This window comes from Mastacembelus armatus, chromosome 21 (genome assembly GCF_900324485.2).
Source record: "Mastacembelus armatus chromosome 21, fMasArm1.2, whole genome shotgun sequence".
In the NCBI taxonomy this organism is placed as follows: domain Eukaryota; kingdom Metazoa; phylum Chordata; class Actinopteri; order Synbranchiformes; family Mastacembelidae; genus Mastacembelus; species Mastacembelus armatus.
Window position 1 is genome coordinate 18,027,620 of NC_046653.1, and position 12,515 is coordinate 18,040,134.

At 39.4% G+C, this 12,515-nt stretch overlaps 1 protein-coding gene across 1 annotated transcript in view; it reads right to left on the reverse strand.

The window, feature by feature from the left end:
• Positions 1-12,515, reverse strand: part of il1rapl1a (interleukin 1 receptor accessory protein-like 1a) — a 109,800-nt gene that overhangs the window by 64,092 nt on the left and 33,193 nt on the right. The window contains exons 2-4 of the mRNA XM_026295524.1: positions 11,798-12,083; positions 6,706-6,892; positions 5,285-5,438 (exon numbers count right to left, since the gene is read on the reverse strand). Of these exons, the coding sequence (XP_026151309.1) occupies positions 5,285-5,438; positions 6,706-6,892; positions 11,798-12,083 (627 nt within the window). The remainder of the gene's footprint in view (positions 1-5,284; positions 5,439-6,705; positions 6,893-11,797; positions 12,084-12,515) is intronic.

Genomic DNA, 12,515 nt, shown 5'->3' on the forward strand with positions numbered 1-12,515 from the left:
CCATAGCCCACTTTTCTTGTGTGTCTCTCCTGACTGCTTCTGCTGCTGTCCTCTCCTGCAGTTTCAACATTTGCTGTAGCAAGATTATGCCCAGGTAAAAGGCTGCCTGTCGTCATAGTAAATAAATAAATAAATCGATCACATAGTCTCACTCACACTTGAACAGAAGCAGTACCATGTTATAAGGCAGTGAAGTGTTCATGCTTCTGAAGGTGACCCCATAGGAAACTGTAAGGAACCTTTTAGTGCAATGAGACAACGTCCTGGATCACGTCCCCACACCTCACCTTTACAACACGCACACAAACAACACTCTCTCACTAACAGACATACAAACTGCACATACAGCATACATGTTGCCCTTCCTTAAATGTTACATCTAGCACATTGAGGCAAGGGCAAAAAACAAAAAGATGCCAATAGCCTTGTGCTATATGCCCCATGTATGTGGCATCGGTTGCCTATGTGCAACAATGCTTAGTGTGCGGCCCCTGTTTAAATAAACAAATAAAGAAATAAAGAAATAAAGAAAAGAAAGAAGCAAACAAACATAAACCCCACAGCAGGCAGTTATTTCGCTTTCACACATATACAGTATAGAATTATTCATAGTACATAAGCCGAACTTCCTAAGCAACACATCTCACTATGGATATTCTGCAAGAGGGATGGTAGGTGATTCCTATACCCTCGATTTCCTTTTGCCCTCTGCACCTCCAATTCACTGTGCCAAATGGTACATTTACATTGGCTATAACCTCAATCACCATGCTTGCAGGCTATGCTGAATGTGCAGACAGACATTTCTGCAGTCAGTGGATGCAGACAGAGGTATAATGAGAGCAATAGATAGAAACCCATGCCCGAGGCATCTATCAAACCAAACGACTCCATTACAGTAAGTCCGACAGAGGCAAACGGTAATGTGCACTGTGATAAACACTAGGATAATAGTCTGTTTATAGTCCTGGACACACTGTTTCTGCTGGGAAACACTGGAGAGGAATACAGATAAGGTGCAGAAGCAGCAACTGCTCAATCTTTTTCATTCTGTCTATCTCTTTCCCTTCTCTCTTCTTTGCTGTTATCAGTCACTTTTACTCTGTTGTTCTCTTTATCCTTTTCTGCTCTTTGTAGAATATTTTCTTTCCTACATAACAGAGGGAGCTGCATACATCAGCTGAACAGGGCTTTTATCTGGTGTTACAGTATTGTAGCATTACCATCACGCTGCTCGAATAAAACCTGGGAGAACCATAAAAGTTGGTTAGAAATAAGTCAAATATGCTAAAAACAGACATATCACAACACATATTTGTAGTTATGCATATATAACGTGGCCCATTCTTTATATACATATCTCTGTTAATCACAACTGACTTTTGGTTTCAGCTTAGGTGTTGCCTCTCTTGTCTCTGATTGTGGAAAGCGGTTAACACAAGAGTAGACTAATCTGACCATGCTCTGTATTCCTCAGAGGAACTGGGAAATAGCCAACTTGTTGTGTCTATGAATCAATTATAGGAGTGCACAAAAAGGCACTCTATTTACAGCTGTAGGTTGAGGTGAAAGGTCTGTTGAGGGAAAACAGAAAATAAAATCTTTCCTTCTGATGATAATAGTCTTTCATTCTCAGTACACACCCCATTGCTGCACAGGTGCTACCTCCCTAAGTCCACATGCTCAGAATGAAATAAGAACATTTAAATTCACCCTGACTTAAACTGGAGAGAACATAAAATGAGGCAAAGAGTTGCTGTTTCTTTTACATTTCTATTGACCTAAGGAGCCTCAGTGGTTGATTAAGGGCCTCCTGGATCAGCCTGACCACAGTGAGCCTGTGTTTCTGCCCATAGTTGACCTCCATTATAAGACTGAACTCAGTTCAGATGGTAGCTCCTCTGCTGCTTTAAATAGAGGCTGTTACATGGTACAACAGGGTAAGAACCGAAGACACACACACTCAGAAACAATTTGCAGCAAGGCGGGGTCGAAGCAAATGCCAGTTTCTATTGCGCTATATTTAAGATCAGTTAAACTTAATGACCTCCTTCATCCCCTTGGCCTATCAAATAAACTACAACATTAGCCCTTGTATCTCAGATGTAGTCTGGCCTTTTATGCTTGCTGTCCAGGCAATGTCGATTTAGCAGGATGTGATAAAATGTGAATAATCTCACACCCACTTGAGGCAATGATGGTGTAGGTTTATTAAAGCAAATGAATCTATGTTGAGCATGGGCTAATCTGTTTCTAGCAGGATACTACAGCTTTAAAAGGATGACATACCATTGCTATGGTAATAAGGCAAAACACTGTGGTAAGAAAAATCAACTATATATTCACAACAGAAGCAGCAGGATTGATGGCACTGAATTTGTGAGGAATACGGGCACAGACAAACACTGTGATGCTATAAAACAAAGCAAAACAGAAACCATCTCCAGAGAGCCATTGATGATTTTCTGCTGGAACAAAGTTTTCCATGAGACACTGCCTCAGTCACACTCAAGTAGTTCATAAGTGGGTACAAGGGGGTGTTGGATATTGTCTTCACATTGTCTTCATTTTGAACTACAGCATGTTTCATGTAATTTATTTCTGAAAGAAATAGACAGAGGATTCCCCCACATCATCCTGGTACATTAAAGATGTAAAGCAAAATAGCTACTGATGTTTGTAATGACATGAATAATGATAATGATATTTAAATGAGTTACAGATATTTCATAATGGGAAACATGCAATTAAGTAATTTGGACAAGGTGTGGGTGTTTCTCTGTGGATTGACAGTATGGGTGTCTAAGCACACACAGCTCGCTGTATGGGTGCCTGCAAGCCCAACCCAAAAGCATAAGAGAAACTATCGGTGATTTAGTTAGAATGGTAAGAACACAGAACAATGACGAGTGAGAGAAAATGAAAAGTAGACCCATAATTTGTTTCCTTTCTGCTGTACCTGACTCATTCTTGTTCACAGGGTTGATTTTAACCTGTTCCCATATTATATACAGCATTTTCTATTGTTCTGGTTCCCATTGTTCAACCAGGTTCATTGAATATTTATACCTCTCATTGTGTACGGGCAAGATGGAGGGCTCATAAATTGAAATAAAATGGCATTTAAATTCATGTCTTTCATTTTACCAGTGTTTCTTTCTCTTTATTTATGTCTTTGTATCTTTCCCTCCCTTTCCGATCCTCTCTTTCCTTCTCTGTATCATTAATGTACAGTGTGTATATTTATAACCCAATAAAGTTTTTATGACCACAGTCATTATAGAACATTGAGGTCATGCTGACAGACTAACAGATTCACAAGAATACAGCCAAGGTATATGCAACATACAGCTAACATGTAATTCCCTTGCTGAACATACAAACTATATAGCAGACACATGTTAAAGCCATTAAACATGTATTCACAGCAACATCAGTAATGAGTCAGGCATTAGAAATAAAGAATTAAAAAAACTACAACCCCAAACATTAAATTTAATCACAAAAAGTTGATTCCAGCCAAGGTGAACTATTCTGCTACCAACAGGTGAAAAGATTTGTCTTGCTCAAAGAATGAAAACACATCAGCAATGTCTTTCCAGACACAACAACCCGGTGAAGTCCACAGACTTTGCTGTCAAAAGTATTGACTGACAAGTTTACTAAAGGTAGAAAATAGTCCACGAGTAACTCAAATGTTGTCTCTGGGAAAACACACAAACAAAGATTCCACTTGAATAGGACAAAAATATGTTTCCTATGAAGGGTGAAGTGATCCTTTAAACTGTGGCACAGAATCCCAAACTGTTTAAAAACCTAATGGACCTAATACTGATGGCCTCTCACATGTTATATAGCATTATGCCACTCATGCATGCCCCAAGGAATTTCTAGTTTAGGCTCTTTACAGGGAATACTGCAAATCCTGAGCACTTGAAGTACTTTCTGTTCTGGTAATAGTGAAAAAATTAAATCTAGTGTATTTACTGCTTACCTGCCTCATACTTCTTGAGCCATGTTGGGATTAAAATGCAGCCCCATCAATCACAAGAGCAGCTAATCTCGAAGCCACACCTCTGGGATCATATTTTAGCCTGCTCCAGTTGAGGAATGTGCTTTCTGTTTTGATCTTTGCTAAATAGCAAATAGCCTGTGTATCACACACAGCTATCCCTCTCATATCACATAAGACCTGTGATTAATCACAAAAGTAAACACCACACTAACCCACTGCTGACCAGTGTGTGAACACCACACACACACACTTTGACATTCAATGAGTTGATGAAACCACAATTAAATTAAATTGTTGTCCAATTGTTTCTGATTTACAACCACACACACACACACACACACGCACAATGTGATGCAATGTCCAAGCAACCAGGCTTATTGTGAGGAGTGAATCCATTGAAAATCGATGTGGACACCTTTTTGGAGCCTATTAACTTTAATTCCTTTAATTCTGTAGATATATAGTTATGGTACACATCATCTTGAGCAGTATCAAACTGAAGTAATGAAAGCACATATGAACGTTTCTGAAAATGCCATTTTCTCATAGTGGTGGTTGCCATAAGACTATTCCAAATTGCAGGTCAAGCAAGGCACATTCCATTTCCTGCAGCATGACTGAGCACATTAAATCTAGATTTTAAGTTGTGGAACAGTACAATAGGGGCTGGGACTATATAGACAGGCTTGAAAAAAGAAAAGAGACCAAAAAGCTGCACCTTACCTTTTCATCTACTGTAATCGGGGGGGTTGACCGGGCAGTACGGCAAGAAACAATCCCCTAATGCATTTATTTGTCATGTGCTCACCTTGCAGCTGTGCAAGGCAAAATACAGAGAGTGAGGGAGATGGATAGAGTAGACTAAGTCAACTGTAAATCTCCTGACCTTGGTCCTGGCTCTTTAACTCTCTGTGTTAAGGGGTTTAGCCTATAGCCTTAAATATTTCAACACTGCTTGGTTGGCTGGAAAGTGCTGAGTTAGAAGAAGGGATAGAGGTCAGGCCACAGCATTCTACCTCCCTTAGCAATTAACACAGCAGCAGGACATCACTGCAGTGCTCAGTGGTTTGTGTGTGTGTGTGTGTGTGTGTGAGTGTGTGTGTTACCATTAATTTCTTTTGCTTAATTGTCTTTAACAGTTAATGTTACTGATACTCTATTCATTTTTTCTGTGTAAAACAGCATGATTTGTAGACACCACTAGCCTGTTTATGTATACAAACACACTTAATGCTCAGCTTAATGTCTTTTTGTCTCCTAGAAACTTACCAGTTACAGTGAGTTCAGTTGTTCTCCTGACCAGAAAACCTCCAAACTGGATTTCGCAGGTATAATTCCCAATGTCATCTTCCTTTACTTCCTGGATAGACAGAATATCTCTCTTCTGGATGATGCTGGCACGCCATTGCTTTGGACGGCACTCCTGAACATTAGAGAAGGACAGGTAGGTCAAATTCAAATAATCTATCCTAAACCCCTGCTTCATAATGAATTATATCCATTAGATTTCAACTAGGTTTAGCTGGACACAAAATATTTTAAATGTCACTGAGCAGTATGAAAGTAGATGAGGTGGCAGGGATGTATAACTTGGACCTCTGACATAAAAACTCAATATGCTAAAATGATAAGATTCAGCCATTATCCAATTTATCCAATCAAGATTTATTGCACTGAACTGAATATTCTCCATTCAATACTGTGGTAGAGCCACAGAGGACAGAGAATGTTATTTACAGTAGTCTCTGCTGGCAGAATAAGTGTGTTTGTGCTGTGACTGTGTGTGTGTGTGTGTGTGTGTGTGTGTGTGTTCAGGCACAATGACTGACTCCATGACAAGATCGTCTCTCCAGCTCCTCAGTGCTCTGGTAGGGACAACGATGGCTCTGTGGATTTTATTCCACCATTGCTCCCGGCAACCTTCGAATTCAATCACTGTGGCTCCGCAGTGGTCCAAATAACTCTGGGTTCCAGCACTCCCAGTCATTACCCAGACCGTAATTGAATTCTGGAAAAACCTAGAGGTTGAACCTGGCCAGCTAATCTACTGCTGATCTGCCTGTGATTAGTCTGGCGTGAGCCTTTCTCTGGGATGCACTTTGTTGTCCGCAGGCCATGCCTGACCTGGGAAAGGCAAGAACCCAGGTGAGGGAGGAGAAGGTGCATGCTGAATAAAGATCAGGGACTATGAGCATTTGGAGGACATCCACTCATTCTGCAGGGCACAGAGTGACATTGCACAATTTTCACCTCATAAAAGTTTTGCGTTTATTATGAAAATCATCTGTGTGGCTGCCCTCTGATCAGTTCTTATTTTCTTTAGGCTGTAAGACTCTGTGAGACACTGCAAACACAGCTTATGTAATTCATTCGCATCTATATATAATCTGCCAGTGATCTGGAACCACATTTCCAACAAGCCTTTTAAACATAAACAGCTAAGAAATTAGATGAAGACAAACCAAGGAACCAATTCAATAATATTTTTCGGTTGTGTAATCACAAAGACAGATGCCCACATTATTACTTTTTCCTAAAATGTACAACAAAATAAGAGTATTCGAGATGCAAACAAATAGTGGTGAACTTCCGAGGCATGTATGCAAATTGTCACAAAGATACACAAATCATATGACAGTAGAGGTACAACCACACAATAACAAACATGCATAGCCAGGGAGCTCACCCACCTTGTACCAGGTGATGTCCATCTCTTTGCCAGGTTCAACATAGTCATCTATGTCAGGACAGAGGATTTCTTTGCTCTTGCTGAGCTCAGCCTTCTCAGTTCGTCTCATATTGGAGTTATAGCACAGATTTGTGTCATTCTCTGCCACGATCAGAGACATGGACACCTTCATGCAGTATGTTGAATTCCTGTGGGTAAAGAACAGCAACACAAGGATACTTTTTACTCATCTGACACTGGGAGTGCATTAAAAGTAACTCTACCTTTAGTCAAGTGCCACATTAACAGAACTGAGTTTACATAATAGAAAGTAAGACAGAAAAAAGAATTTCTTCATCATGTTCATTTACATAAACACGTATTGATACATGCACTTAAACAAGTAGAATTTAAGGTTTACTCTCTTTCATGCCCTTTAAGTTATTTATATCCTTTTCCTTCCTGCCTCTGCCTCCCTCCCCCTCCCATGTTTGAGGGGTTAGCAATAACGACGTGTTCAGCAGCTTTACTGAGTCAATGACTCACGCTCACGACTACTATGGGATTTATGGGGGGAGTCAGTCAGCCCTGGAAATGCTAATCACAGAAGAGGCAAACACGAAGAGGGCTTCACGACATATAGGAAGGGAAAGCTGCTTGGTCATCAGCACACTTCACTGGTGACGCACACTAGCCTGTACAGGGAAGGGATGTCTCCCTCTCTCTCTTTCTTTCTCTGTTATTAACATCACTGTAATCATCATCATCAACCACCATCAGCCACCATCATTTCAGCCCCCATGACCACTGACATAATGCCATTCCACTGAACCTGCCTCTCCAAAGTAGCTGTGACAGGGTGTTTCTTTTAGAGGTATGCAGCAAGGCCAAATGCTATGACACTGATGTCATGGCTTGTAGTACGTGCTGTGTATCGGTGAGTTAAGTTCTTTCAGACTTGAAGAACCATTTCATTATGGAACTGGTCCTCCATGAGTATACAGTGATGTTGAAAAATATGAAGGGTTTGTCTCCAAACTGCTGCTACAAACCCATAGTTTTATAATGTATGTCTGCCAGTTTCTGACCTCTGTTGTCTGACCCGGCATGGCTGTCATCTGACATGATCAGACCCTCAGCTGAATGGGAGGCTGTGCAACAGCCACATGGGCTTTCATTTCATTTTAATTAAATTACATTTATGGCTTGCCAGATGCTCTCATTCCCTGTAAATGACAGGGTTACATATGATATACTCAGGTTATGGAAGCAATAAGGGAGTCACCCTCTCTCATATAAACACCTCTGACCTCCTGAGGCCATAAAACACAGGTACAGATACACACACACACACACACACACACACACACACAAGCTTTAAAAACAAATGTAGCCATATGTAGCTATGGAGGACTATGTAAACAGTAATATGAAGAGCAGAAAGAGAATAGCAACTGAGAATGAGAGAAAATGATGTTTACATGTACTATACAGAAAATGACTCAAAGGGCACCTGGAAATGCTGTAGGATGCAAATGCAAATCACAGGATGTTGCCAGAGAGCAATGCCCAATTGGTGCTAAAATCTAACATTCTCAATTTAATGCCTCCTGTCTACAGGAAAATATGTTACACTGCTTAAAAATTAAATACAACCATGTAATAATATTAAATTAATAAATTGAATAAATTTTACATTTAATAACTTTAAATTAGAATAACTGCTGTAACAATTTCCCCTTGGAGATTAATAAAGTACTTCTTCTTCTTCTTCTTCTTATAAACACACAGTACCAAACACAAATATGGAAACTTACAGTACATGCACATATAGAACATGGACATACATGCACATGTAGGCAACTGAGGCATTAAATGGGAGTTCCCAGGGAGTTAGCAGGAGAAATCTCTATATGCTAAATATTCAGCAGCCACCCTGTGGCATTGTGGGAAGGTGTCATTGGTAGTGCCTGACTGATGGACAGCTGAAGGTCGGTGAACAGTCCTCTCGTGTCTTTCACGTCTGTCATATTCTATTTCAGTGTAGCTGGATATTAGTTTTGGATATTAGTTTGTGGCTTATGTTGGCTGTAATTCTCCTCACATTATTATCCCTCATGTTGGATAATGTAATCATGGGAAGGAAATTCACATGGTTTCACCCACTCCAGAACATAGCATCACTACTAGAATTATTATACAATAATACCATGAAAGACAGAGGAACTGTGGCTGTGTGTGTGTGTGTGTGTGTACGCACATGCGTGCGTGCTTGCGTATGTGTGTGTTTGCTTATGCGACAAGGCAATGAAGAGAGGAAGAAAGACTGATGGATCCAAATCGACATTATAGCAGAAGATGACATGCAGAGGAAAGAGAGGCAGAGAAAGAGCAAAGGAGCAAAAGAGGGAAAAGCAACTGGTATGTGGAGACTGAGATGTAAATGAAGTCACCTTCACATTAAAACTAGCAATTTTAATTTAATTTAAGTTTCCAGACAGAGTAGGACAAAGGTAACTATTCACACACATTCACACTAAATGCACACATATACACAACACAAAAAAGATACACACTTCGGCGAAAAGGCATACTACCATATCTCTTTATGAAAAAAAAAAAACATAAGGAATGCTTCACTAGAAAGCGGAATGTAATACAGAGGGATTTCAATACATTTATTGACAGCACACAACACACCCCGAGCTACTGGAAACTTCCCTGCCATACATACAATGAGTCAGAAGGTATTAGGGCAGTGACACATTTTAGTTGTGTTGGTTTTTTCACTCCAGTGCACTGTTTTTGAAATGAAACATTGTCTATGACTTTAAAGTACTAGCTATCAGCTTCAATTTGAGTGTGTTTACATCCAGATTAGCTTCCATAATGTGAAGCGCAATAATCATCAGTTGTAAAAGGACCGTTGCCATTACTAGTAACACATTTCTGATACACATTCTTTATGCAATTGCATTCTTCAAGTAGCATATCCCAGCTATTGTCTCCAAGCAACAATGATTTCACATACTCTATACACAAGTCTCAGCAGCTAAAGACAATTAAAAATGGCTGGGTAAGCATTTTAATTCTTCGTGTGCTTACAGCATTCTTTTTGTAGTAGAAAGTTGCCTTGTGTTAGATCTTTTTTTTTAAATGTTCTGGTTCAGTCTTGGTGGTATTGTGTGTAGCATTAGATGTGATATGGAAAATATTATGTTGCTTGGTTTTGCACAGTTTTAATTATTATTAAATGAGTGAGATTATTCCATTATTTAAAATGTTAAACAAAATGTTTATGTTTATGTTTAAATAGCCTTAGTTAACACTTGAGAAACCATCTATGACAACATGAAATACATGGTACTGGAAGTCGCTGCAGCCAATGAATTAGGTCTCAAGACTAATTTACAATAATTAGTAAAAATATTTACAAAATATTAGAGACTCATACTCATTTAAATCGCAGTACAAGTCACTTAATGTGCTTAATGTGCTTTAATTGCACCTTAATTGCATACATTAATGAGCTGCAGTTAATTATGTACATATTTGACAACTCAAATACCAAACCAGTACACCATTCCTGCAAAAAACACAGCATTACAAGACCCACATATACAAGTGAAGACTATGGTTTTATCATTGTATGATGTCTGTAGTAATGTCACTGGGGCTTTTGTGATATTAGATGTAATTCAGATGTCTAGGGTTTGGATAAATGAAGGTCTACTCATGTATTGTATGAAATCCAAATGGGGTGAAGCGAAGACAAAGACATAGTTTTCTTCTCTTTGCCTGCAGGGAGTTTCAGGGGAGAGTGTTTGGGTCATATGTGCTAAAATGTGTGACTCAAAAGCTTATTCCATAACAAAAAGACAATTGATTTCAGCTCAGAGGCAAATCTCTCCCACTGTTCTGATTCAAGTAGCTGAGAAGTCTGAAATCCTCCCAGCTCCACATGAGTAGAGAAACACAACGCTGGCGGCACCCTTTACAACTGTATTGCAATATGCTCTGAATTTCAAACACAACAAATAGGAACAAATAGTCCTTGTCAGAATAAATTGCCAATAATCAAAGACTATATTGATTTAAGAGTGACACAACACTAGAAAGTATTTGTGCCAGATTAGTCCTACAGAGGCCAGTAATGAAATGCAGTATAGGCTGGTGTATCACTGCATGCCAACACACTCCCCCTAGTCACACTCAATGTATCCTGCAAGACTCTCTGGGTCTTTAAGAGGCCTTTAACTGGCTTTATTAAAAAACCCCTGAAATCAAGAACTGCAATGAGCCTTTCATTGAGGGATGTTCTTCACTGTAAAGGTTAATAAGTTAATGCCATGTAATTATGCATCTTGTATTAGGAAGCATCTCTGGCCCACTAATGGCCCACTAATGTGTGTGAGTGTGTGTGGGTGTTTGTGTTCTTGTTTTTGTTTTGTCTGTATACACATATTGCCCTGTATGCAACCCTAGAAGATGCAGAAATATTTTCTCTGATCAAAAAGAATAGTTCAAAAATATTGTCAGCATTCTTCATCACAGTTAAATGAGAGGATCAATACTTCTCTCATGTTGTATGGAATAAGAATTGGAAATAGCCTGGCTTAGCATAAAGACTGGAGGCAGGGGGAAACATCTAGTCTGACTGTCCATGTGTCAAATGTTCACCTTCCAGCAAGTCGAAATTTACATGTTGTATCTTGTTTAACCTCATGCAGAAAAACAAGAATGCCAATTTGTGGTTTTACATGGTGCTATGTACTAAAACTATTTTTTGCAATAAACAACCTTAAATTGTCATTTTTCTTGTGTACAGATTCATTGGTGATAAACTAATTATTAAGTGTTAGAGGCACATGTAGAAATCAACTTTGAAAAGAGCAAAGATACAGTAGTTGCTCCCAGTCTTTATGCTACGTTATGTTAATTGCTTTCAGGCTCCAGTGCAACACTTAAGGCAACATCAAATTAGTGGTATGAGTGTTGTCATCTAAATCTCAGCAAGAAAGTGAATAAACATTAAAAAATTACAGTAAGAAATAATTATATGACCAGTGTTTTTAATGATTTATGCCCAGGACTTTCTTTGTTCTTCCTCCTACCGTAAGACACAGGAGTAGAGGCCCACATCCTGGAGGTCAGCAGGTCTGAACCAGATGGCATCCTCCTCCTTGCTCATGCGCACGCCATCAAAAGAAATGGGCTCCTCAAAGTCGCTGTGCCCAAGGCCAGAACTGCGGTACCACATGAGGCTGAGACCCACACTCTGTGCTTGGCTGTAGTTGGCCCGGATGTAACCATAGAACAGGGCGCACTTCAGTCGCACAGGCTCACCCTGCAGCACCCGGTACTTTAGGTAGTCCACTGACCAATCCGTACAGCCGTCCACTACAGAGAAACAGAATGAGAAAAAGACACATTCATCAACAAGGGTCCGGGGTGTAAGAAACAATAACAGCTTTAAACAATAAAATATAAATAAGCATCTAATTGTTTGCAGTGTAATAGCAGCAGTTACAAAGAAATATTAGATTTACAGCAAAACAATATAGTGAGTTTATAGTTTATGCATCTTCAAGTTACTTAACAAGAACATATGAGAGGGACGAAGATTACCAGGTCATGAGCAAACAACAATAATCTGTTTGTGTCTTCTTTATTATAACATTGCATGAAGATGTAATTCTAAGATATTAATGTAGTTTTTCTTTGTGTTCTACAGGGTCTACAAGCTTTTGGAGAAGTGCCTCTGTAGAGGCAAAACCACTGTCACATTTGGGAATGAACTGTAAAATATTTCCATAAATGATGTTAAGCACC